General features: G+C 38.5%; 1 protein-coding gene across 6 annotated transcripts in view; it reads left to right on the top strand.

Moving 5' to 3' along the window:
• SATB1 (SATB homeobox 1) overlaps positions 1 to 27,680 on the top strand; it is a 104,051-nt gene that overhangs the window by 60,919 nt on the left and 15,452 nt on the right. For all 6 annotated transcript variants that reach the window (XM_034760750.1, XM_034760753.1, XM_034760752.1 and 3 more), the window contains exons 8-9: positions 931 to 1,143; positions 10,849 to 11,004. In XM_034760750.1, coding sequence (XP_034616641.1) covers positions 931 to 1,143; positions 10,849 to 11,004 — 369 coding nt within the window. The remainder of the gene's footprint in view (positions 1 to 930; positions 1,144 to 10,848; positions 11,005 to 27,680) is intronic.

The raw sequence follows: 27,680 nt of genomic DNA, 5'->3' as shown, positions 1-27,680 counted from the left end.
TATGATTATTGAAAATTATTGCCAAAAGTGTGTTTTGACTCCGAACATTTTTTTAAAAAAGACTAATTTCCAACCCTCCCCATAACACCTCTGCCTGTAACTCAACTATTCTATACTAGTTCACTTCTTGAGTAGAAACTACCAATTTGTGCACCGGATCATCACTACTTGCAAGAAAGCCCACAGGAGAGGTGGGGTAGGAATGAAGAAAATTCCATGGTTTGTCCTCCAAATTATTCCTTGGGGTTTGGGCTTTAGGTGTGGGTTTACATTTGCTTCTTCCCCCCCCACCCCACCAGATAATTAAGGGTTTGGCTAATCCTTCTTGTGAATAATGGAGGATGCAAGCAAGGGTCAGGCAACTATAAAGGCGCACAGACATTCTCTGCACCAACCTCTGTTTCTACACACCCTCTTTTCCCACCCCATCCCAAACCACGCATTTTGTCAGTGTAATTTTTCAAATATCACTTATTTTCAAAGTGCTGCTTGAGTTTCTAGAAATTTCTGTTTTCCATTACTACCGATTGAACTGATGCTTCTCTGCAGTCTTTGTCTACCCTGCATGAGAACTACACAATCTAGTGCTGCTGTTCTATGTGGATTTCATTTATTCTTAACTTCTTGCAATTGTCTGACTGTGAAAGATTTCATGGCAAGTTAAGCCAGTAAAAGGAAGTAGACCAATTAGGCAGATTCAGTTTATGTTGTATGTAAAGCAGATGCTTAATAAAATTAAGAATACAATTGAGGCTCTCTTCTCCACTACCTACATTGTCATTAATATATTCCTATGCGGTGTGAATGCCTTTGACTGTTCATGTTCTAAACATAGTGAAAAAGAAAAAGGAATGATTAGCAAAGGATTTGCAGAGCACATTTTACAAAAGATTGCACAGCCTAACTCTTCAGCATTCTTTTTTGCTACAGGGCTTGCTCTCAGAAATCCTCCGAAAGGAAGAGGACCCCAAAACCGCCTCACAGTCTTTACTGGTAAACCTTCGGGCTATGCAGAACTTCTTGCAGCTGCCAGAAGCCGAACGAGATCGAATTTACCAGGACGAAAGAGAAAGGAGCTTGAATGCAGCCTCTGCTATGGGCCCTGCACCTCTAATAAGCACACCGCCTAGCCGTCCTCCACAAGTAAACTACTTTCTCAGTCTTTCAGATCTGCTCCTTGTGCCTTCTTCTTAAGGTCCCACTGACAACCTCTATTTTAAAAAAAAAAAAAAAAAAAAAAGCTTTTCAATACAATTATGTTAAAATTCTAGTCAAATCATTAACTTCAGTGCACCCCAAAAATTAAGTTTAGGAAAAATATAATAAACTCTATTATTTGTTAAAAATCTTTACTTCACATCACAGCAGAAATAGTTTATTTTCCTCTAACTTTAAAGTAATTTAATGTTAGTAATATATTCATAGCTAAAGAGTAACTTTTGTGGTACCAGTTATGAATCATGGATTTGATTTGGTCCATTTCTTTTGTAACTATTGGTCTGCATTAAATGTAACAGCTTAAATAGGTACTATGAAGATTTAGGGCCCAGTTCTGGTCCTACTGACTTCAGTGGGAGTTGGAGCAGGAGCAGACCCAGGGTTCCTGTTCTACCACTGAGCAGGTAGTATTGCCTCATTAAGAACCTGATCAGAGGTCCTTAATACAGAGATGGGTTCAAGTAGCTGAAAAATGGGGAGGAATTTCCTCAAAACATTCCTGAAATTTTCTCTTCACATCAACATTTTTACATTTTCCAATTATTTTTACCACTGTGAACCTTTATGTCCACATGGAGTCCCTTCAGTGACTCCCAGGTAGGCATAAGTGTCTTCCCCCATGAATCTTTTTGAAAGATTGGGGTCCTAGGGCAACATCCTTAAGTCTTTACTCAATGAAACAGCTGCTCACTTCTCTGAAATCCAGTGGGACCACTTGCTCAAATAAGTATTCCTCATGTGAGGATCTGTCAGACTGGACAACGGAGACCTAATTTTGAATTTTCAGCAACTGTCAAACGGAATCAATGGTAGTTTTGGGGAGTACAGGAGTGGGCCATAGGAATGCGCTGGTTTCTCTGCAAAAGAAAAACTGTCTTTGTGTTGAAATATTAAGAAATATTGCATGTATGCTGAAATGTTCTATTTTGCTCTAGCTCAAAGTTGTACCACTGCTAGAATAGCCACACACACAAAAATGTGCACTACTATACAAATACCTCTGGGAAACATACGATGCATACACCAAAATAATTGTATTGAATAGGGCTTTGGGTCCTGGGAATTCTGTTTGAGTTGATGACTATTGAAGAGTAATAATACTGATCAGGATCATACACCCACTGATTGCTATGTGCTGTACACATTTTGAATATAGTACATTTAATGAAGACTATTTTTGTAAAAACTTTAGCTAATGAATACTAAAAATCCTGATTAATAACAAATTATTTATAGAAAAGGATGGAGCAGAGGTAGCTTCTGATCTGCTGTAATACATTGCATGAGAGAGGGAAATTTCCGTACCAGAACGGAACAGACTGTGCTAATGGTCTATTTTTGTTGTCATTAATGAAGTTTAGTCTGTGAAGGTCCCTATAGATACCATTAAAGATAAAGGATGAGGGTCACTATTTACGTAGTAATGTTTTAGTGGAAGAATAGTTAAATACAGATAACTGTTAAAATAACATCTGAGTTCGGTTTAATATCCCTGCCTGCCCCCCAGAAGCCAAGTAATTCAGAGTTAAGGCAGGCTCTCCATTCTTAACTTATCCCCGTAAACCAAGGTCATGCGACACTATGTCTCCAGTGGTCTTGGACCATTTGGTGATCTAAGAAATCAGGTTAACTGCAATACTGACAGGCACAATGTTAAGTCAAAGAAAGGGTCAGCCTTAACTCTGAATTTGCTTTCCGATTTAAACTCACATAAGCAACCTAATGCATTCTAAAGAAGTTTTTTTTACATTTGTTTTTCTTTCAAAAAGTTTATATATAATTCTGTGAAGACAACACGTACTATTAATCACCAAGTTATTCTTATAACCATATTCAGTATCTATGCTGAGTAAGTTACTGAGTATACTAACATGTTATGTGTATCATTGATTCCCATTGAAAAAGTTGTTTTAAATCAGCCTGTTCAAAGTAGAAGTAGCACACTTTTTTTTTTCTTTTTTTAAACTAAGTAAGGCTGCTCCCCTAGATGAATATTTGTGTCCTGTAAAACTAATCAGAAGACAGTTTCCTAAATGCAGTATTTTTCTTTGTTGTACTACAAAATATGCTAGGATTTTACCTGAGAGAGAGATGTGGTCTAGTGATCAAGATAGAAATGTCTGAGTTGTGATTCTGGGTGCTACTAACTCCCTCTTGGGTAACTTTCATTCTCTACCTCAGTTTGCCATATGGGGATGTCCTGAATCCTAACTTCAAAAAATGAAGTGTCCTAAATAATCAGTACGTATTTTTCCTGTTTGTTAGTTACACTGGAAAACAGTAAAAATCCTATACATTGTAGGGGAAATCATTCATAGTAGTATAAATGCTGGAATTATGATGCCTCTATTAGATGGATCATAGCAGTGATCTCAATATTTATCATAAGAATTTTTGTCCAGTTTTTATTTGTCACTAAATAAAACCCAATAAAATTAATAATATCTTACATATTGATAGGAAGTTATAGTCTAGCAAAATGAAGTTCACTATATAATGACAGTTAATATTTTGCTCATTCACCAATGTACATCTTGGATTATTATTTAAAGACAAAACTGACCAATTAGCCTGACAACATACTTACACAACAGCAAACATATTTTGATACTAAATTTTAAGACCAGTAAGATTTGAAACAATTAAGATATGAAACCATGAAATGGGGAGCTAATATGCCACACAGGAAGGTTTATTTTGCAATTGAAAGTTTATCTGTTTGGGACGGATGTGAAAATAAACATCCTGAAAAGGATCTCCTGTGTTGCCAACTGGCAGCCAGACAGTAGAGCAGACTTAACCATTAGTGTCCAGGTTCATTGGGTGTGTGAGTCGTTCACAAAATTGCATGCAAAAATCCAGTCGGGACCCTGGTGTTCTAATGGTAACGCAGCAGGTCACCAAGTGCAAACCCTGATCCCTGAGCTAGGAAGAGCTGTGCTGAGTTTCTCACTCATACAGCATGCTCACGAGTTACTACTGAGCTAATGTATCTGGATTGTTTCTACCTCTTCCTTGAAAACCTGTAAGGAGCTCTTCTGCCCGTTACCCCTGCTCTTCCTCCTCCAATAAATAACCTCCCCCAATACTCAACATCAGACTCTTGCAGATTACCTAGGGCTTAAGTTGGGTCAAAAGCTACCGATGCTATCTGCCATGTAGGCTGACTGAACCAAAAGAGGCAAAGCACGTGTAAGAGCTTGCACTGGGGTTGTTCAACTTGCCACATCCTGGGATGGAAGCTTATGCAGGTGGTGATATTAATTAATATTCTCCTACAACAGTGGGACTTACTAGGAGCCACTGAGAGTGCGACCCCCTTGGACAAAGTGCTGTACATACACATAAGAGGGTCTTTGTCCAAGGGAGATGACCTGCTCAAGTTCACAGAAGAGATCGCTGGCAGAGCAGGGAATAGAACCTAGGTCTCCTGAGTCCCAGTCCAGTGGCCTGTCCACAGCACCATATAGATTAACAAAAAATAAAATGCTCCTCAAATGAGCTCCCTTGCTCTACTACTCATTTTCAGACCTGTCCATCACACATTCCCTGGTCCTAAGGGCATGTCTTCACTAGCAACATTAAAGTGCTACTGCGGCAGCTTTTTAACATGGCTGTGTAGGAGCGGCACAGCTCTGCGAGAGTGCTTTCCCAGCGCTATTAAAAAAAACAAAACACCACCTTCATGAGGGGAGTAGCTACCAGCGCTGTAGCATTGTCTATACTGTCACGTTACAGTGCTGAAACTTGCAGCGCTCAGGAGAGTGTTTTTTCACGCCCCTGAGTGAGAAAGTTGCAGCACTGTAAAGTGGCAGTGGGAGAAACAACCATGCACCATCTCAGATGTGGGGGATGGGCAATTCTAACCCAAGCCTAAGGGATAAGCATCTAATAAGAAATAAGTTGCCTGGAAATGGGGGCATGGAGGGGTGGCAACAACACACCCATTGTTAATTATTTTCAGTGGATATGCTTCATTCACTGCTGATCAGCTAGGGAGGAACTCCCCATCCTGATCAGTGTCATGTTGTGTAGGGGCATGTTCCTTCCTTGGACTGGAGCTTCTTGAGTGGCTACCTCATTCTTGTTCCCTAGTGCCCCTAAAAGAACGATCTCTAGGATTCAGGACCTTTTTGCTACCTCTTACAGGCTGTTTTCCAAACCAGAGCTGAGAAAGTGGGAGCATGATAATTTCAGGTCAGAGTCCCTATACATTTCTACCCCAGCTGACTGTCATGTGTCTATATGCCTGGCTGTTCTGAGCTGCAGGTTTTCCTTCGCAGAATGTTTGTTTGAGCCACCTTGCAGTCATTAGACAATAGGTACTTCCCTCTCAAAAAAGAATAATCTCTGTCGCTGCAGGGAGCCCAGAAAGCCCAAAAAACCTCCAGTCAGTCAGGTGGGATCCTTTTTGGCCAGACACTGCCCTCCCATCAGCATATGTGAAACTGAGCATGTGCAGATGAAGTGCAAAGTATAATCTACAAGGCCAGCATTTTCAAAAGTGCCCTCAATGTTTTGGGTGCTTAGCTTGAGAAACCTTTGTATTTAATTTTTTTTTTCCCCAAACATGATGAACACTCCCAGCTCCTATGGATTTCAGCTGAAGTTATGATTCTTTCATACTTGTGAAAATCAGGCCAAAAGCTCTCAACTTGAGCACCAAAAATTGAAGGCCACTCTTGTTTGTAGTATTGGTGTAGCTGTTTTGGTCTCAGGAAAAGAGAGGTGGGGAGCTAATTTTTTTGTTTTGTTTTATTGGAACAATTTCTTTTGTTGAAAGAAACAAGCTTTCCAGATTTACAGAGCTCTTCACGTCTGGAGAAGAAAAACTGTGTTCAAGCTAAATACAAGGTGGGATAGATTAAGCATAAGGGGTTCACATGTTGTAGGAGACAATTTAAAAAAGGGGGCAGTTAACACCTCTGCAGTGGTAAGACAATGATGAGTTAGTAGGCAGCAGGGTATGTTACAAGTTGTTGCAATGGGCCATAAAACCAGTGTCTCTATTAAATCCATGGTGTTTAGTGTCAGCAGAGTTGTGAATTTAATTTCCCAGGCTTGCATCAAATGGCCCAATAACAACTATGGGGTGAAACCAGACAATCACTATGCTCTTTAATGAACTCACCAAAAAAAAAAAAAAAAAAAAGACTAAGACACTCTGTGACCGGTTAAGGAACACTTTTCACAAAGTGATCACTCAATATCTGACCTCTCCCAGTCCTTGTCCTCAAAGAAAACCTGCATGACACCTTCAAAAGACCAGCCTAAGAACTTAAATTCACAACTCTACTGCACATTATAAACCATGGACTTAACAGGAACACTGGGTTTATGGCCCGCTACAGCAACTTGTGACACACTCTGCTGCCTACTAGCCATCTATTGTTTTACACTTAACAATCTGTCCCACCTCGTATTTACCTTGAATACTCTGGTTTCCTTCTCCAGACTGAAGAAGAGCTCTGTGAGGCGCAAAAGCTTGTCTCTTCCACCAGCAGAAGTTGGTCCAATAAAAGATATTATCTTACCCTCTTTGTCTATCTGAGCCCACTCTTTAAACTTGAAAGGCTGAACAGGACACAGTTTTTCTGGTTGTAAGAGAAAGGTGGACCTGAATTTCAGATCCACTTCCATTAACTTCAGTGCATCCTGTGGGCGCTAAGCATGCCAGAAAAAATCAGGCCACATTTAACGATCAGTGAAACTTACACTTTTTGACCCATCTTTAAATAAAAAACGATCTATCTGATTTACATTGATAATCTTTGTGCCAAGTTTCATTTTTATTAAAATCAAAATGGACAAAATATTAAATGAAACCCTCTACCCCTACGAAAACTACCATGGAGGAGAATTAATGGAAACACTGACACTTAACTATAACTCTGCTTCCAGGCGCCACTATAATAATGATGTAGTAAACCTTGTCCTGATAAAAGCAGTTCTGAAAGCAACTGCATTTATTATACCTCCTGTGCTATTTCCAGAGCAGATCTGAAAAGTAGTTTGTTTTGCCTGGAATGAACTACTTCATGAATTTTAATGTACGATGTAATATTAAAAGCTAAACCAGGATTAAAGAAGTTTTTTTTTCCCTCTAAGCGAAAACAGTACTTATGAGAATGTGTTATAAAAGATTTTTGTTTTGATTTTTTTCCGGGCGGGAGGGGAGATTCCATATTTGTGAAAACCTGTTCAGATTGGTTACTCCATCACCACCTTGTGCTTTGTTTAGGAAAAGTGAATGATTCCAGAACTTCTCATGACTGTAATCAATCTCATGTGATGAGATATGTATCTGGGCAGACTAGCTGGGAAGGATGACGTTTTTTTCCAAATATTTTTGAAATGACTAATGTGGGGGGGAGAAGGAGGCTAGTCTTGTGATATTAAACATTATGGTAAAATATTTTTCACCCTCATCAAGTGTAAGCATAATTTGGTTACCATTTAAAAATGATTAGCTGATATTTAGTGACATTAAATTGATCTTGATTTTTTTTTTAAGTGGAAGTTGTGGATAGTTTATAGAGGCTTATTCCAAACTCTTCCCCTTACCCAACATATCACATATTCCCCCCAGAATGAAAATGGTTGTGCCTTGAGTTCAGGTCCAACTCCAGCACAAAGCTTATCTCAAAAAAGAGCTGAATCTAATGAAACCTTTCTTTTCTGAATAGATTTATAGAATGTCACACTTTAAGATTAGACTAGAAGGTTGCTATATACATTATGAAATAATTTTTCTATATGAATATCCTCCAGAAGGTTAATTGACAGTGTTACTTAGTATTCATCAGACCAGAGCAGACCAATGGTCCATCTAATCCAGTCATAGTCTGCACCTGATGTTTCAAGAGAAGTTTTTAGGGAGGCAGGAGAACATTTGCACTTGACCAATTATGCAAGTTTGGAGGGGTGAGGGTTGTTGGGGGGATAAAATTTCTCTCAAGCCCCAAAGATCGATCATTTTATACCCAGAAGTGTAGGGTTTGCTTTCTCCTGACATTAATTTGGGCTAATATAATATTTTAGTTGTCTGTCAATGAATCAAGTGCTGAATAATAGAGAATAAAGTCCACTGAAGTCAATGGAAGTCTTTCCATTGACTTCAGTGGGCTTTGGAGCAGGTCCATAGTCAGTATTGTAACATAAAGATAGGCACAGTCTATCTGTTAGCATTAGGGTTTTCAATAGCTCCTATCACTGTAGTATTAAGCATTAATTCATGTATCCATCTACATGCTATATTTCCCTCAGGTTTTGCTGGGGGTTCTTTTGTGGCAGTACACTCCACTGATTGAGCAGTGTCTGCAGTAGTATCCTAAAGCACCAATGCACTATGTAGCCACCTTTAGAGGTGGGGGTGGCAGCCATCCAGCACGCTGCAGAACAGCAGAAATTGTGACCAAGGCCACAGGGACAAACTGGTCCTCATACAAAACATGCCATGGAAGCTATAATGTCCATGCAGAGTAGGCAGGACATCTTTATTTTATCCCACTACCACTCCCATGAATTTTTGCGTGCCTCAGAAGTATGAAGACAACTCTGACAAGATTTGAACTGACGGTCCCAGGAAATCCCAGTATTTCAGTGTAGATGCTTAGACTACAAAGCCATCCACTTTTAGCTTTCTGGTCTCAAAGTTCAATCTGATTTTTGCATGAGTTGTGAGAGCTGCTTACAATAATGCATTTAATATGATCACAGTTGTAGATAGCCTTTCAGTACATTTCAAAATTATAAAGGTTAGAGAGTCCATAGTGTGCACATAACTACTGCATGCTACTCCAAACATACCTGTGCTCTTTCCACCCAGTCCAAGTTCAGTGGGAACGTCTTCCAGGGAGAACAAGGCATGAGTTTTCTCATGATGCAGTGTGAAGCATAAAACGTTCACGCTATTGCTTACGCTGCCCTTTGCCAGGCATCTCAGATGTTTCTTAGCAGTTATTAGCACAGCCTGATCAGCAGTTGCTTTAAAGTCAATAGGTGAAAATCATCACTGTATGCGAGGTCAACACAAGCTTGGTGTCCCACTTAACATCTCAGTCTGTCATCCTTTAGTTGCAAGTTAAATTCTAATTATAAAAATGTGCACAATATACTGTAAAGGGGTGGCTGGGATCGGGGGGTTGTTGCATTTTTAGCATATTTTCTTTTTTTCAGGTGTGCATCCGTATTAATATCAGACATTGTTCATACTGGGAGGCACTCATGCCTCACACTAGAAGGCAAATACAACCACATGCCTGCTTTTCTGTTGTGGAGACTAATGATGTTTAGCAATGGCGTCTCTAGTTGCAGATAATGTGCACATATTGCACTGCTGCTGAGAAGCCTCGTAGGCACATCCGCAGTGGAGCTGATATGCACTCCTAATTTATGGACCATATTTGAACATTCTCAGACTATTCTGGAGGGTGTATAGTATGGATTACCCATAAAATTGGTCCTTTTTTTTGTTCAGTTGGCAAGGGGGCTACCTAAATTGCATTCCCCCTTTTATCCCAACCCTTTGACTCATCCTTTTGGGGCTCTGCAGTTGTTAAGAGCTCATGCAAAGTGGGATTAGAGGTATAGTTATTCATCATGCCATCATCATCTCCCTTCACATCCTTGGGGAATTTAAAGCCCAAGATAATGTTGACTCTGGTCCTGACCCTGCAAGTTGATTCATCTGAGCAGACCCCTTGTTGCTACGTGGACCCTCGATGGGATTTTGTGGAGTCTAAAGGTCTGCCTTGCCTGCAGTTGGACGCTCCTGACCCCATAACACTATGGCCACCAACTGGGAGAAGAGCATTACCATCATAGCTCCTAAAGGAACTATGCTGTCCTGAGGTAGCGAGGCCAGATTTCCCCCACATTTCTCTGAACATCTGCAGGTTAGAAGTGTCATCCCACCATCGCCTGTTCTGCAGAAGGATGGTGCACACTGTGCCGTAGCCTTGATGGTGTATGGTGTGGTGTGAAAAACAGCTTAGGTATACACAAGTAAAGTACAACTAATTAGCCATTATGGTAGTTGGAGAAGGCCCTCCCTATCCCCATTTCATAGATGAGTAGAGAATTTCAATGTGCAGTGTTGTAAACTGATTTTTCATAGAAGATACAAAAATAAACAGATAAGAAAAAACATAAGATTAAATCTAAAGTGACAACTGTATTACACTTGTATGATGCAACTGACTGTACTGGTCACCAATCAAGATAAATCTGTCTGCAGTTTGATTTCATTGGTGATCTTTTTACACTGCAGTTACAATTTTTACTTTAATTGTTGGGGGAGGGGAGACTCATTTCAGGATTTGAAAATCTCTGTGAGGCTGTTTCCAACTAACTTGTTTGATGACATTGTAATTTGTAGTGGTCAGCTGACAGACCATTTTATTTCAGGTACATTCACCTGTGACAGTATGCAGGATTTTCTTAACACCCATTTTCCTGAACCGTGGATAATGCATAATATTAAATTACTGAAAGGTTGAAAAGAAAGAGAATCATGAAAAGAAATATGAGTAGGACTGAGTAAAAGCATCCAAGGCAGAGAGACTCTACTTGAGGAAAAAAGTCACTCATTCATAATGAAAAATGACAATCTCATAAAATATTTTCTAGGTAAAAACAGCTACTGTTGCAACGGAGAGGAATGGAAAACCAGAAAATAATACCATGAACATTAATGCTTCCATATACGATGAGATTCAGCAGGAAATGAAGAGAGCTAAAGTGTCTCAAGCACTATTTGCAAAGGTTGCAGCAACCAAAAGCCAGGTAGGGACTCACCAGTTATCAACAACTTACATTTTATATATGATTTTTGCGGTCTTTGTGATTGGTTTTCTATATGAATTCAATAATTTGTTGGGTTAGCAACATGTAGTATTACAGCTACTTAAATTTATTGCTGAGTCCTAAGGTAACTAAAAGATACCTTTTGTGTGCCAGAATTGGAAGAAAGCAGCTACCAAAGACGTTGCCCCCAGTAGCAAGATAGGTTTGTTGTCTGCCCAAAGGTTAGATCCTGGAGGGCCAACACCGTCAACTTCTTCAATTCATAGTGGCTGTGAATGAGTAAATGCTCTATACTCTATACTGTTGCAGTGTTGATCAGGTGACTAGCTTTGGCAATAACAGGTGTTATAACTAGAGAGTTCAAGGTTTTGATTTTGTGGGTGTGGCTAGTGCAGCTATTGGATCAGCTAGAGAAGTGTCAGAAGTGAGCTTTGAGGAAATAGGGACACAATGGAGCTGTATGGCCGTAGATACATTTGTTTTGTTTGTTAAGCAAAAATAGCAAAACAATAGGTGACCATATTTCCCAAAGAGAAAATGGGGCATCGAATGTGGCTGGCCCTAGCTGCTTGCCTGAGCCCCTCTCTCTGTGCAGGGCTGACCCGCACCACTGACCTACGCGTTGCCTCCCTTCCCCACGCGGGGCTGGCGTCGCTGCTCCCCTGAGCCCTGCCTGCCCCCTGCACGGGATTGGCATCTCCACTCACCCCCCACATGTTCTTCCGCATCCCACTTTTTTTGACAAAAGTGGGCATTTGTCCCGTTTGCTCTTGCCAACTGATCAAAAAAAGAGACTGTCCCTACCAAAATGGGACATATGGCCACCCTAGAGTTTCAGAAGTCCACAATTCCAAACCAAAAGGCAAATTGTTTTATGAAATGTTATTTATGAATTTTAAAGAAATAAGGGTAACATATCTAGCCTTCATGAAATACCGTACTTACACAAAAAAGGATGTGTATTCAATTTTAACCCTCTGCTATTATGTGTTTTTATAAAAAGTTCTTAAAAATTAAACAAAACATCAAGTTTAGTGCAGGGAACTATGTTAATTTTATGCAAGGGAAGGAAGACCAGCGAACAAGATACTCTTGTCAGTATGATTGTCACAAACAAGTGCTGCATGATGATCTTAAGAAAGCTCATCAGTGTGCTCAAAAGTGAGAATGTGCCCAAGTCTCAAGTAGAGTGCAGGGCAGTCAAATGTAAAATGGGAAAGAAGAAGACCACATTAACACCAACACTGGAAAAAACATTGACAGAAGAAATAGAGGCACCGCTGGTTACCAATTTATTTAAGTCTGCTAAATTATTAATTATTCTCTTAACTCCCCAAAACTGCTTCTGAGAGAAAGTTTCCATCTTTCAGTGCCCATTAAGCTGGTGATAAAATGTGATCAGGTCTATGAATGTTTATGTGGACCTTCAGTGTTGTTGTGTGCGTTTTTGGTTTTTTTTTTTTCCCTTTTAGAATTTTTAAACTTTGACTTTGGAAATATTTGCCTTTTGGACTTGTTCCATTTCATTGTAGAGAATGGATGTTCTTTTTTAAGTTATATGCTGTAAAGAATTACTTCAAGGATATCAAAATGATTAAACTCAAGCTGTGGACTGTAAATAAAAAAAAAATAGCTTTATAGGCCACATGCCTGCCTACCCTTCAAATCACTGTCAAAGTGATAATTTCTACAATAATATGTTTCTTTTATTGTGGGATTCTAAACACCAAGTGCTGTTTAAACATTAAATTGAATTGTTTATGTTAGCACTGTACTCAGTATGTCATACATCAGGCCACTATAATCTCCCATGGAATGTAAAATTCTGTCATGAATCATGGCTGGTATATCGGAAATAACTGTAATTTTGATTGGAAATTACAGGGCTCTTGAAATGTTTCTAATTATGATAGAATGTTACAGCAGCTTCAAACATTTGTGCTTCTTCAGATGTCTTTATTTACATGTCAAAACTCTGTGTTAAAGAGAAATGTCCATTTTGTTCACCTCTCCACCTTCTTTGGCATTATGAGCAGAATTATGGTGCAATTCTCGTATACAGGCTCATGTGATTTTTTTTATTTTATTTATTTATTTATTTGTTACCTTTTCACATTTACATGTATTTTTGCTTTAATCTATATATCCCAAACTATTCAGGAAGGATAGCCCTTCCAATGTTTGCTTTAAAAAAATGCATATATGGCAAGGGGAAATAACAGTAGATGCAAAAAAAGTCAGCATTATTTTTATTAGCATTAGTGTAAAATAGAGATTTGTACAAAATATACCAGAGATGATAGCCCTGAACCTCTTCCCACTGTGGAGGTTGCATCTTTTTCTCAGGGGTTACTTCCCACCTGTTTCAGACTGCAGAAGGGTAATTTAGATATAAAACAATCTCTCAAGACCATTCCCTTCCGGTGACAGAGTCGCATGCTCTATCTAGCTGGACTGCCACATATGGCAAAATACTGGGTTATGGCAATAATATCCAGAGATGCACTGAGCATGCTTTGAAAGGTGGGTCTTCCCTAGTTGGTTGACTGTTAATCATCCTGTTACACATAGCTCCATTAAAATGTGTTATCAAGCCATACCGCTTCTAGGCTTATAACTGTATTCTGAAGCTTGCCTGACCACTATGCAAAGGAGAAAGATTTATTGAGACCAAAATCCTCCCTCATCTCTAAACAAGTGATTGGTGGTGTTGGTGTGGAGCTCCATTGCTCAAGTCTCACCAAGGATATTGGGTTCCATTCTTCTCTTTAGAGCTAGGACAGGATACCACTTAAAGTCCAGTGGACTGGACTGGACTGGGCAGGAACACTCTTCCCTTCTCCCATTCTACTTGCAAGTTACATATTTATTTAGTTGGGGGGGGTGTTAAATGGCCAAAGGTCAGAACTTGTTCTCTTCTCTCACCTCTTGACACTGTACATAAGCTGGAGTAACTTCACTGTGTGAGATAGGGACTCTCAGTACAGGTGGTGAGGATATCCCTTACATGACCTCTCCTTCTCCAAGCAGTTCCACAAAAAGACAAGGACAATTCTTTAGTGGAGGGCCCTTTGCAACAAGCTAATTTTTCTCCTCATGAGGTTAGGTTGTTGAGTAGCAGGTATCCACAAGGCTGTGAGGCTTGTATGGCCTAGAAGACCGCGGATATATTTCTGCTGAATAGAGCACTTGAGAACAAAGTGCCTCTTAAAGGAGAAACTAAGGAAGTCTATATTTACGCAGGGTTAAAGTAAAAACTAAATATCTATTGTACTGTATTAGGGACTCTGGAAATATAGGACCATACATGGGCCTGCCAGTTTACAAAACAGATGAAGATTGAATCCCAGTTCAGCAGAATTTACAATATAAACTAAGGCAAGAAAGTAAGGAAGCGGGGGAGAGATTAGGGTGGTAATAGTAATATCATTGCTGTTGCTTAGAGGGGTGATATACATTTCTTAACAGTGATTTTTGTTGATGATTTTTTTTTAACTGTCCACAAGCCTCCTGAAAGAAATGGGTCTATCTGGCTTATAAGACTAAATGATCATAGAAATTTGGGAGGGAGGTAGAGGGAGTGTATTTTTTTTTCTTGTTTTTGAGATTTTACTTCAATATCTTCCATTTATTTTTGCTTTTTTTCTAGCACCCATCAATGCATTATCTAAACCATGAATATTAGATTCAGAATGTGCCTTATTATTTTTTTTAAATATTCAGTGCATTTATACTGAGGGTCTAAATGGTTTAGAATTGTGGAACTCTGTCATAGCAACTTTCCTGTATTTCTTTGAATTGTAACCAACTGAAAAAAGCATATAATTTCAAAGTCAAAAACTGTTACCTTTTTATATTGTTTGGACTGGCTAATAAACTTTAAGTAGACTATCCAATAATAAAATCTGATCTAAAAGCAGAGCTTTAGAAAACACTATGCAAATATAAGAAACATTTTGAACACGCAATATATGCCTATTTGTGTTCTTTTTGTGAGGTTAACCACATTGTTTGCTAAAATTTAAACAAAACAGCCCCAAAATAGGTCAGAACAAAACACAAAAGAAACCCCTGAATATATTTGCACTCTACATAGTACTTTTCCGATTTAATCATCTTGAGATTTTTATTAAACTTGTAATACGATAATCTGATTCAAATAATTATGAAAGCACAATTTTCAATTTCATTGTTTCAAAAAAATGTTGATTTGTGTAATAATCATTAAGGTAACATGGTTCAGTAACTGTTCATTGGTTACAATGTTTTCATGTGGGAGCCAGAGATGAAATCTTTTCTTATGGTGGCAGATGTTGAAATCTAATTTTATGCCACATAAAACCCCTTGAGAGCTCTGAGACTTAAGGTGTATGTCCAGCAAAGAGACATTAGTAGCCCTCCATGATGTTTGTTTTATTTTGAGGTGTTACATGGGCTTGCCTGAAAAGGTGTAGCCTGCACATGTTGAAGTGAAATGGGGAAGAAAACAGTCTGGTGAAAGTCAGCTCATGTTCAGAGGGGGGTTTTCGCATTCAGGAAACACACTATGAAAAACCTGAGTAACATGAGTACTGTATTTTGAGTATTGCTTTCAGTTACTGTAAATGCCTAATATATCATAATTCAGTGCTGTTAGTCTGTCTAGTTCTTCCTAAATATGATGCCTTACTACTGGAAGAATAAATATAAATGGGGAGATAATGTTCTGTGGGCATTCCTTTTGAGGAGCTCCCACTGAATAATAATACCTTGCTCTTGAAATTGGTGGGAGTTGAGCACTGATTTCAGTGATTTAATTTTGGAATGGAAGTAAGAGTACTGTGTGTACTTCTAAAATCAGATATAGTCAGAGATCATTTTGACCCATTTCTTTTGCTGTATGTTATACTATGTTGCCTAATTTCCTGTCCGTCTATGTTTGTCATTCCAGTTGGTTAGGCAGTTAGCCCCTTTGAAATTGATAGGTTTGCATGCATAAGCGTTGAGGTGAATCTGTGGTTAAGGACATACTATAAATTCTATTCTTGCCTGCTAACGTGATTATTTTGTGCTGTGGCATTTCATCAGAAGTGTCCAGCTTCTTCCCTTTGACAACTCAGAGCTCCCTCCGTTTTTAACCTATGCATATCAAAGAACATGGTATAGGGTAAAAATAGAAATAGACATAGAAATTTAGGTTTTGACACATGGGAAGGGACTGCTAAACAATGGCACTAAAATTGCTTTTGGCATGCAAATGCAATGCTTTTCCTGACATAAATATTTTCTGAATAGGCCATTAGAGTTCAGGTATATATAAAACCTTGCTTTTACTGGAAATTTTAATGTTGTTGTAAACTTAGTGATTTATAGTGAAACATTGATGTTTGTTAGCTCACTTTTATCTTTTTAACCAGCAGTTTTATAAATGCTATATCTTTGATCTGTTTTTCCCCCCCACAAAATATAAGCTATATTCTCTAATAAGAAAATCCTTTTTAAACAGTTTCCCTCTCTGAACAAGTATTATATATTGTAGATCGGGCAAGAGAATGCCATTACCACATATGTAATGATCTATTTGAATACTTTCTAATAGGAAGATAACCTTTTATCATCAGGAGACATCCCTGTTACGATATGGGAGTAAGGGGAGGAGGGGGCTCTGAGCATATATTAAGAGACACCACCCCTTCACCATTCACATTCTGCCTAGCTAAACCTTGGTCTCTGATTTGGGCAGACAATGAGTCTCCAGAGTGGGATTTGATCTTTTAATTATCATATCCCATCTATCTGGAATTTATTCTCTTCTTTGTCTCCTTTAGAGTGACTGTCATTTCCTGTTTTTAAACCTTGTCTTAAGAACTTTTTTTCTTCTTAAGCTTACAGTGGATTTTCTGTGATGTATGTAGGGATACTGCATATAAAAGACACTAGATAAAAATAAAATGTACTGTTACATCTTTCTTCATTTTGAGGTTCCATTCAAATCTTTGCTCCTATAGGTAGAAAATGTTAGCGGTATAAACACCTCATATAATGTGTCTCCTTTTTTTGGACTGCCCTGCTGTGATTTCTCTGACAGTTGTAGTCATGCCATGAGCAGCAGGAGTCAGGACAGGATCAGGTGTCAACAGGAATGGAGGGGGGGGGAAAGTGATTGGCTTCTGTCTGGGATCAAGAATTGCTCTAAAAAACCGTGTGTCGTTCAGTGAAACTGTGAAACTTGGCAGATAATGCCAATTTGTTTTTCACAAAATATCACATTGCAAGTCATAGGGTTCTTTCTAAAAGAGGTCATGAAGAGTGAAACTTCCATGTTTGACAGCAGAAGCAAAAGATAGTACTAAAAGTCCTCAAGACTTTTCCTCTGCCCATATTCTCTAACTTTCACTATCTTTTCTCTCGGAAGTAAGAGTAAAGCACTTCATGAAATGACTGGTCTTTTAAAAAAACATTTCTGGAGAGACTGCAGGCAGTAGCAAAATGGGGCAGTAACTTGACTGTCTTTTAAACTGGGTTTTTGGTTCTGTTCCTGGCTGTAGCACAGGGTGTTTCTGTGACCTTGGGCAAGTCATTTGATGTAACAGAGCTTCAATTCCCATCTGTAAAATGGGGATAATAATATTCCTCACATCACAGAGATATTGTGAGAATAAACTCCTTAATGTTTGAGGTGCTCTGATACTGTGGTGCTGATTGCCCTAGAAAAGCTTTATAAATAAAATGAACCAAACAACACTGGACATTTTTTATGTAAAATAAAATGTATAAAGTGAGAATGGAAAGCATTTCAGTATGATATACAAGGACTAGATTAACCACTCCACAGATCTTTATGGATCACTCAATACCTCCAACAAATAAAGAAGATGAAAAGACTCTGCCCTTATCTATGCACAGGCTAAAACTGTTTTCTGAACTTGTACATGTGGCTTACAGCTGATTCAGGTTAACGACACAAACCTGTCCAGTGTGGATGAGGCAATAAGCATTTTAAATAGTGTTATAAAATAGCTATCCCACTGTATATCCGAATACATTAGCCTGAATCAATTTTAAGTATCTGCACCAGTTTCAAAAAAAAATTGTGTACAAGATCTAAGGAGAGCTTCTCTAGGGGAATGGGTTGCACACCTGTTATACATTATTCCTAAGTTAATCTTTAACTCCTTCATAGCCAGGTCATGCAAGAGATCCATAGAGATCCGTGGGAGTTGAGGGCACTCAGTAGCTGACTGGAGGTGCTCTCCAGTGGCGGTGCACCCGGCAGGATAAAGCTCTCCATTAGCCTTTTGCAGACTGGCATGAAAATAACAAAAGCAAAGCACAATGGCTAATTGAATGACTCTGTCCTGGGCGGGGGAAATCCTTGTCTGAAAATTAGAATTTAGTGAATATATACAGAGAAATTGTCATGTGTGAACAACATTTTGCAAAATCTAAAGTCATATCCAAAAATTGAGCAGTGTTGCTGACACTGAAATGTTCATCATATTTATTGCAGTTGAAGAAACCAAAGTATCAGATGAAATATAGCTTAGCATAGTCCATAATTTTACAGTTCTCACTTTTAGTAATTGATTTTATTTGACTACAGATAATCAGGTCAATTGACAGTATTTTAACTATCTCAGTAGGGTTCCATGATAAAGGGAAAAAGTCTTAATTATTATGACTTCATAATTTTGGAATCTTTATGTATAATAATTCTGTGTAATTCCTTTTTTATAAGCATGTTTTAGACATGCATTGTGTACACGCTGTTTCACAACCCATCAGGCTTCACTGTTGCCTCAGTACCTCTGATTCAGTAAATCAGATCATAGGCAGCATGCTGTCATATAATAAGGTGTCTGATCCTTATTACCAGTTTGTTGATGCACAGACTCCTTCAAATTGACCATTGCAACACATGGTTTCCCCTGAAACTAGCTGTGATAATTAGCGTGGCTCTAATGAGACAGAATGTCACTGATCTTGTGCTGAACTGTCGAGTATCGACGCTACGGATGGGAACTGTCAAAGCCTGCCATCTGTGACAGAGCTTGGCATATTCCATTTGCAAGATAGAGCATGCTCAATAGAGTGTTTTTAAACAAATGGTCCATTTCTTGATCAGGGCTCTATGTTCTGTTAAAAAAATAGGTCTTCCATTTTAAACTTTTTTTTTGCTATGCTAAGCCTATTATGACATGAAAATGTTACAAATTTTGAAACCAATGTAATTTATTTTTTAATCAAGCTTTGTTTTTGTTTGTTGTTTATCGTGGTCCCCCTCCACTCCCAATTATTGAATCTAGTCATTTTAAAACTGTCAGTGAAGATGCCCTTTATCCAGTTTTCAACAGTGAAGATGTTTGTGGAAATTAGCCCATATGAAGCAGGAGCATGTGCAAGTTGTATGGAAGAATTGAAATGGTCAAGACAGTAGGATTTCTAGACTCCAGAGATCAGTATAGCATTTTGCAGGACTGAAAGTCCAGCACTGCTTATCATTCTAAAATATGCTTTGTTGCTTTTTATTTCCTCCTCCTTTGGCAGACCACACAGGGCTTGTTCTGAAGAACATTTTCACTAATCTGATCAGGCAGCCAAATACGCCGGGAAAACTGCTTTAATGATCCCACTAATTACCTCAAGTCAATATGAACTGTATTATTAGACTGAGGGAAAATATTCCATTAGGTCTCCCCCTTGGGAGTTTCTCCGCTTTGTGATGTCACTGAAGCCTTCGCCCTCTCGCTTGTAATTAATTTTATTTACACACGCAGGCACGCACAAGGTCACACCTGCACAACCGGAGCTGGCCAGGGAGCTAGTGGCACTCAGGCTTAATCAGATCTGTCATAATTACCATTCTGCATGTTTCTGACACACGCTGTGAAATATTTCAATTTAACTGCCGCTACCAGCACAACCAGATGTAGTGTGAGTGTGGCTGCATTGGAAATATTATTCCTCAGGATAAACTGTCTCCTCCTCCTTTTTCCTCCCACCCCTCTCCCTTTTACAGCTAATGTGGCACAGAAGCTGATGTATCCTGTAAATCTTGAATGCAGCGCTAGATTGATAACAGCAGATTAGACAGTTTAACCACAAACAGCTTGTTCATTTTTCACAAATGAAAACCACATGTGGTGTAACTAAAATTTCAGGCCTTTTTTTTTGTTGTTGTTTCCTTCCCTCCCCCTTTTCTTTTAAGGTGTGGTTTTCACTGTAAAGAAGATGAAATCAAAGTCTGTATAGGAAAACAGAGACATTGTCTAATTTTTCAAGATTGTTTTACTGAAGGTCATTTGCTCAGGACTTTTATTGGAAAGCCTCCTTGCTTACACACAAAATGAAACAAGAATATGCTTGCACTGCTTTTCATCTCTCGTTCTTTTTCTTACTTTTTATCTCTGCTCACTTTAAAAAAAAAAAAGTCATACTAACGTGCTGTTTTTAAAATGGTGTGCTAGGAAATTTGGAGTTTTGATTTTGAGGTGGGTTAAAAATAGAGCTGGTCAGAAAGCAATTCCCCCCAACACAATTTTGATAAAAATAAAATTCTAATTTTTATCCAAAAATGCAAAAAAAATAAAATGTTGTTCATTGGCAACTGGGAACGTAATATTTTTTTTGCCAAAAACTGCCAAAAGGAAAAAAAATCAAGTGTCAGATGGAAAAAACTCAAATATTTTCAAGGAAATCAAAGACTGTGCAGATTTATTTATTTTGGGGGGGGGTCAAACAAATTTTCCAGTCAATGTTTTCAACCTGACATAAAGTTTTCCTCATTGTTAGATTAGTTTTAAACTGTCTACTTACAACTAGATCACTTTGTTGGCTATTTTTTTCCAATCAGGGGCCCTGTTAAGTAATTTTGAGAAGATTTTATTTATAAGGGTTGAAACAATTCTTATAACAAGAAAAATATGTAATGGACAGGAGTGGAATTGAGTAGGCTCGTTGGGTAGTTGTCAGTCATTTAGTGGGAGAGTGGTTATTTTGGTAGTGTGGGAGCTGTGTACGAATAGTAAAATATTCAAAATGAGCCGAATAAGTGGGTGTAGGAGGAGAACTTCTTGGAGGCACAATGAGCCAGAATCTTAGGGCCAGCCAAGTTGCACATAACACTGGGCACTGTATGCATGGCAAGTCCTTCTGTGCTGAGATAGAACAACTGGAGGGCTGCTCTAATGTATATAGGCTGTTCATGGCAGCAGGAGGGCTGAAACTACAGCTAGGAATCAGTGGGTGTCTCAGCGATGTCCCCTTTCTTCAGCCATGCTCCCCATCTTGATAGCAAGAAAGGGCAGTGACAAAGGAGCTTGTATGCTGGCTGTGTGTCACTGGAGGATCCCTTAGCTTTGGGATGATCCTCATAGGGCTGGATCTGCCAGCTCTCTCACTAGAATCCCCCAAGGAAGGTGGTATAGAATGGCTGTACCAATGAAGAATCTGGCCCAGTGGATCCATCAGAAGAGCCCCGGCGAAGAACTATTGGAGGTTCTGGCCATATAGCTAATTCAGAATTCAGTTGGTGGTGGGGCAAAGGGAAGGGTAAGGAAGGATTCAGCTGAGAAGAGATAACCAGGAAAGAAATGGAATAGTTTAAGGTTTCTACAAAAGGTCCAGAGATCCTCCTCTCATTCTCAGAAAATATATGAAAAATATAATGCTATCTGGAAGTCTCTTAATGCCAAAAAATGAGGGTGACACCCTTTCCCCCTCTTTTTTTCAGTTGCTTTATTTTTAAGTTTTTCCTATTTAGGGAAAGTGTTTTGGCTCCTACACTTCCAGATGCGTAAATCAGCTCTTCCCGAGGCAGCACCTGCTGTCTGACAAGAGGTGCTGTTTCTGGCAGGATGGATTTTCTTAATCTCTTCCTGTTTTCTGCATCCTCACCTTCTGTTTTGTTTCCCTGTTGTCATCCTTGACTAATTCCCCTGGTTATGTCTGTCCTTTTATCCCTCCCTTGCCTCTTCACATTACTATGTTCCCCTGTTTCTCTTCCACACACACCCTTACCACCAACTCTCTTTCCATCTCTCTCTCTCTCTCTGATCCCCTGTTGCCACCTCTATGCACAAACCTGCCTGTAAAATAGTCACCCCACCCAAGGTGCATACACACACAAGCATCGTCTACTCTAGCAGGCACTCACACAATCTTCCCCCATTTCAGCAGGGTAGAAGCTCTCCTCCTAAAATGCCTCCGATTGGCATTCTGCTTACTATTCTGCTAGACACACATGCATAGGGCAGTAGAGAGAGAACAGCCCTAGTCAGAGGCACTGCCGATTTTATAATGGTGCTGCATCCATAACAGAGGTGAGAAGGAAGACAGAGCAGAGCAATCTGCCACTTCACATCAGAAAGAGGATCTGTGTTCTGGATCACTCCGTTTCATTACCTCCTTTTTGACCATGCATTGATGATTTTTGGCCTTCATGTAGTAGACGTGGAAAAAAAAAGGTTAATAAGTGGAGAGTATATTATTGTAACAGGAAGAGGTAAAAAACAGAAAAAGCCTTAGTGAGCTAGTATTAATCGTACACTGAGGTCAGATGCAGATACAGTTAAAGATTCTGCAAAGAAGTTAAGGAGTTAGTGATCCTAATCAATCATGCGTGGAAATGGGCTAGACTAAGTACTAGATTAACTGAGCATTTGTCCAACTCTTGTTGTTTTCTATACCGTTTGAGGGGAAAATAGTGATCAGGGAGAAATTTATTTCTGAGACTGAGAAATTTGATTGTACAAGTATATTAATACAAAGAAGGAATTTCTGTGAAAATGATCACATGTTTGCTGGGCCTTTTTTATGGCAGTTTGAGAAGCAATTTAATAGAGGATTGACAGATCCAAATTAAAGTGAACAGAGGTTGGAGAGTATAGATCTGTAATTCCTGTCTTTTATAAGCTGTATAGCTAAAAACTGTTAGCACTGAAAAGAATATTGTAGGATTCTTAGTCATAATGAGAAAGGAGACAAAATTTTGTTTTTCTGAATTCAATTGAATTAAATTAAATAGATTTTCATATTGCATATTTTGCTATCATCCAAATTTAACTTCCCCATATTTCAGAATTTGGATATAGCATATCCAAACTGTTCCAATGGATAGACTAATATGAGTGACACAGCAGGTGTGGGGGGAATCCCAGTTCACAAATATTTATCCAAATTGATATTCAGTGATCAACTCATCTTTATTCTATATAGTATAATGTTCTCTCACTTCTCAATTACATCAGGGTGGTATTTGAGAGGCAAATAAAAATCGATGGGACCTTAAATGATCTTCAGTAGAATTCTCTAAAGCTTTAGGCTCCAATTCAGCAAGGTATCTAAACATCAGTAACTTCAGTGTCATTATTCACATGCTTAGAGTTAGGCATATGCTTGAGTATCTTATTGAATCAGGATATTAATGTCTCTGGTGTGTAATGGGGAGTTTTGTAGATACAGGAACTTTCTCCAACTATACAAAAACAAGCAGGCTGTGAAAGGCTCAAATGTAACTTAATTTTTGGTTCACCTTTAATTAATGATTTGCTACCCTGCTTAAATATGAGAGGGGAATTAACCTAAGAAAAAAAGATTCACCTTGTTAGGCTTCAAGTGGCACCTAGCTGCTCATGATTTTAAGATTTATTACCAGACATCACTGGAGTTATTCACTTTTGCATGAAACTCCAAATAAATGCCATTGGGTGGAAATAAATATAAGGAACAAAACTTACCTGGTTTATTACCACCAGATGAGTGACTCAGTGCAGGAAATCTTAGAGAAGATGCATTTGTGAAGACATCCAGAAGTGATGGTGTGAGCTGGTAGGCAGTTTCATTAGCTAGGGAAGGGAAATAAAGATCCAAGCGTTAGTCTTTTTAAGGGCCTTTCCTCCAGGCTTGTATTAGAGTTCACAAAACAGAAGCAAAGTACTTGAAAACATTTGGGGACAGTTCCCATAGGCTTTCCCTGCATTGGCCAGTCAGGAGGAAGGAGAACAGACTGTTCCCCTTATTTCACTTTTGACCCAACTTACCACTCTCCCAAGCATCATGTGATAAGCAGGGGCCTTTTCCTTATCGTATGTGGGATATGTTCTCATCACTGTCGCCTTCTCATCTGTTTGGAGCTTCACTATCCCCATAAGATGTGCATTTTAAAGAGGTTCTAAGGGGACTTGAGACAATTGGCATTGCTAAGTTATCTGACCTTGGCTGTAGTAAAATTTCTGTATCAGCAGAACCTGGAGGAGAAGTTGGAGAAACGTTTTCTTTCTTCCAACTTTTACCCTCATCATCTTAACTGTGGTGTTGTCATATTTTAATTGCATTACGTGCCATTTATTCAGAAACTGAAAACCACTGAATATACCTTGTTCCAAAAGGGACTATGGAAGGAATTTGTTCAGGAATATTTAAATGTCTAATTTAAGTATGCATATTTGGAGCTTTTAAAAAATTGAGACTTGAGTCAAAAATATGGCAAGTGAGGAATGGAAATACATTTTGGGATATGCACTTTTTGTGGGTGATGTAACTTACTGGAAAATGATTCCAGTCAAACTGAATGTTGTGGTTAAAAATGTTTTTGAAAATTGTAGGGAGCTAGACTCATTCTTCAATTTGTAGTTCATTTTTCTATGAGAAAAGAATGAATTTCTAAAAAAGAAGGATTATGAACCATTTTTTGTTTTAGGGCTCTTTTTTTTTTTTTTAAGAACATGTGAGTTATTTTGAAAGTGGCTTTTCTGTCCCCAAGGTCTGTTTACCAAAGGCCTTTCCAAAGAAGCAAATGTTCAACCTCTATAAGTAACTTAATAATAAACATTTGCTGTTAGCTTGTAAGTTGTTAGTGGTAAAAAGGTTTGAAAAAATTGCCAGACCCCTTCTGTTAAAGACTCCTGCTTAACTCAACCATACGTATAGCAGCCAAAGAAAAAATTCATTGCACATTTAAAAAATAAATATAGGGGCTACTAAGCATATTGGTAGTTTTTTCAGTTATATGGAGGGAAGCCATGCTATTGCAGTGAAATCAGGCCTATTTTCATGTAACGTCCCTTCAGTATGTGTAAGGGATGGGGGGTTGTATTTTCCAGTCACCCTCTGTGAAACCCAGTGACCCATTTTATAGCCCTACACTGTAAAGGGTAATGTACCAGATTAAAACTGACTTTATTAACTAATTGGCAGTTGTTTTTTCTTGTTTTGATTTTTAAACACATTTTTGTCTAGTGCCATTTTTATTGTATGTGTACAAGAAAGAATGATGGAAAAGAAAGGAGAATAAAGCATCACCTATTTTTTTTCCAGTCCATTATTATTTTTTCTTTTTTTCTTTGTCTTTTTACATATGAATATAGTTGCATTTTATATAAGATTTGCAAAAGAATGCTTATTATATTTTTGATTAGGGCTTGTGCCTATCATTGCTATTTGTATTGAAGGGAAGAAAAATATAGTTGGAAGATAGAAAAGAAAAGTGGAGGAGGCTGAGAGATAGGGAACTAAGTTTGGGGGCAGCTCTTAATTTAGATTACTTTTTTTAGCTGAGTACAAAACGAGTTGAATAATTACATTTTTAGTTAGGCACAGAATTTTTTCTCCCATAAGTCCATGTGTACATGGAGTGTACATATCTGGTACAGTTTTAGGCCTTGATCCTGCTCCAGGAGGCTGGATCCTTGCCCCTGGTGGAGCCCCCCGCCCCAATTTCATCATGGATCCAAATAAGTACAGGGGTCTGCCAGCACAAAGCAGCTTGCAGGATCAGGACAATAGCCAGCTAGCTAATTATATGCAGTTTGTTTCTTTTCTTCCTCACCTGCTGGCTGTAAATGAATTTTCTACTTTTTTAAATATTCCATATCCTTATTTTGTTAAATATATATATTTTTATTTAAAAAACATACAAATATGAATTGAAGTTGGTGGCATTTTTGTAAGTTTCTGATGGACCAGTGTTAAATATACACACGTGGGATTGGAGAGGAAATTTTTGTTTTGAAGTATACTAGGAAAAAGTGTACACAGAATACCATTATGTACCACGATTAGCTGTTGGGTTTTTTTTTCACATCAAAGGGAGGGTGCAGTAACAGATTAGAACTGCAAGATGATGTGACTGGTTAATGGATTAAATATGATACCTCAGGAAACAGGAACATCAATTTCTTCATCCTTCCCTAGCTGAAAAAAATGAATCCCTTATCTTTGAAGTTTACCTCTCTTTCGACAAGCCCTATAAGTTCTTTTATACTAATTCCCATCTGTTGTACTGCCAGCTACAGATTTATTTATTTATTTATTTATTTATTTAATCACAGCTGATCACATCCAGGCTCACCCTTTTTGCTGATCCTCTGGCAACAAAAGCCAATATAGTAAATAAAGAAACCAGCCTTTTTGACAGAACTATCGGTGTAATCATTTAAAAAAATTCCTAAAACATGAAAACTGTGGATTGGTGCAACTGAGGAGTTAATAATGAATAAGTAACCAATCAGTGTTCTAGCAATTCAGTTAAACTGTAAAATATGTGCATAGCTACCATTAACACTTTCATACGAGCAATTTCAAATTTCCTGATTTAAGGTTGGGGAAATCCCAATAGCTGATGCAAAGGAATCAGTCAGCTTATGCAATAAAGAAACAGCTTTAGTCCTCTTTTGGACTGAAGAAAGTCTAAAGAGCAGAGAAGAAACCCTCAGGTTATCTCTATTAAAATTGTATTTGTAAGTTGGTCTTTGTGGTGACACCTCTCATCCCTGCTATATTGAAGGCCTACCCTCAAGAGGAAGCGTGAAGTTCTTGTTCAGCTAGATCAATAGAGGTCATATAATATACTGAAGAGCAATCTCTATTTACTGAATGACAGAACAGTAGTGCTGTTGGGTCAGAAATGAATAAATGGTGAATTTTGCCGACAGTATTAGTATTAGGCAGTATTAGGAAACTTTGGTCATGAAAGCTTTTTGCCTATTTCCATTTTCCAAAAATCAAGTAGCCCATTACCCTTCATGTTATAGACCTTAGTTTCTCTGGAAAGCATTTTATGCCTATTCATCTATTCTTATAAGAGCTAAAAAAAAATCCAATTCAAATTCACACAGAACTTTGACAGCCTTTACAATGCATCCCCCTGTAAAAGGAACCAGGACAATATGATATGCTCCCTAAGAGGATTCTCATCTCCTATCCACACGTACTATTAAAACTGGCCCAGAAGTATAGTATAGTGTAGGGAGGATGTGGCTGTAGTGGGTTCATAATGCAAATAAACAGACAGTCAGCAAGATCATATATATGCTTTTTTACATTAAACAAACTTTGTAAACCATGCTGAACAACAGGTGAAATGTATTTGTTTCCACAAAGGCCTAAAACATGAGGTATAACCTATCATTTTCCAACAGGCTTGCATTGCAAAAAAAAAAAAAAAAAAAAAAAATGGGGGTACAGTTCTAATTCAGTGCTGGAACAAGTGCTGCAAATGTATGAAGAAGGGAGAGACTGTACAGTATGAGCGAATAGATAACTAAAATTATAGTACACCTCTACCCCGATATAATGCTGTCCTCGGGAGCCAAAAAATCTCACTGCATTATAGGTGAAACCATGTTATATTGAACTTGCTTTGATCCGCCGGAGCATGCAGCCCCCCCCCTCGCCCA

This window comes from Trachemys scripta, chromosome 2, assembly GCF_013100865.1.
Source record: "Trachemys scripta elegans isolate TJP31775 chromosome 2, CAS_Tse_1.0, whole genome shotgun sequence".
Classification (NCBI taxonomy): domain Eukaryota; kingdom Metazoa; phylum Chordata; order Testudines; family Emydidae; genus Trachemys; species Trachemys scripta.
The sequence above is the reverse complement of the archived record's forward strand: the minus strand, read 5'-3'. Positions and strand labels throughout refer to the sequence as shown.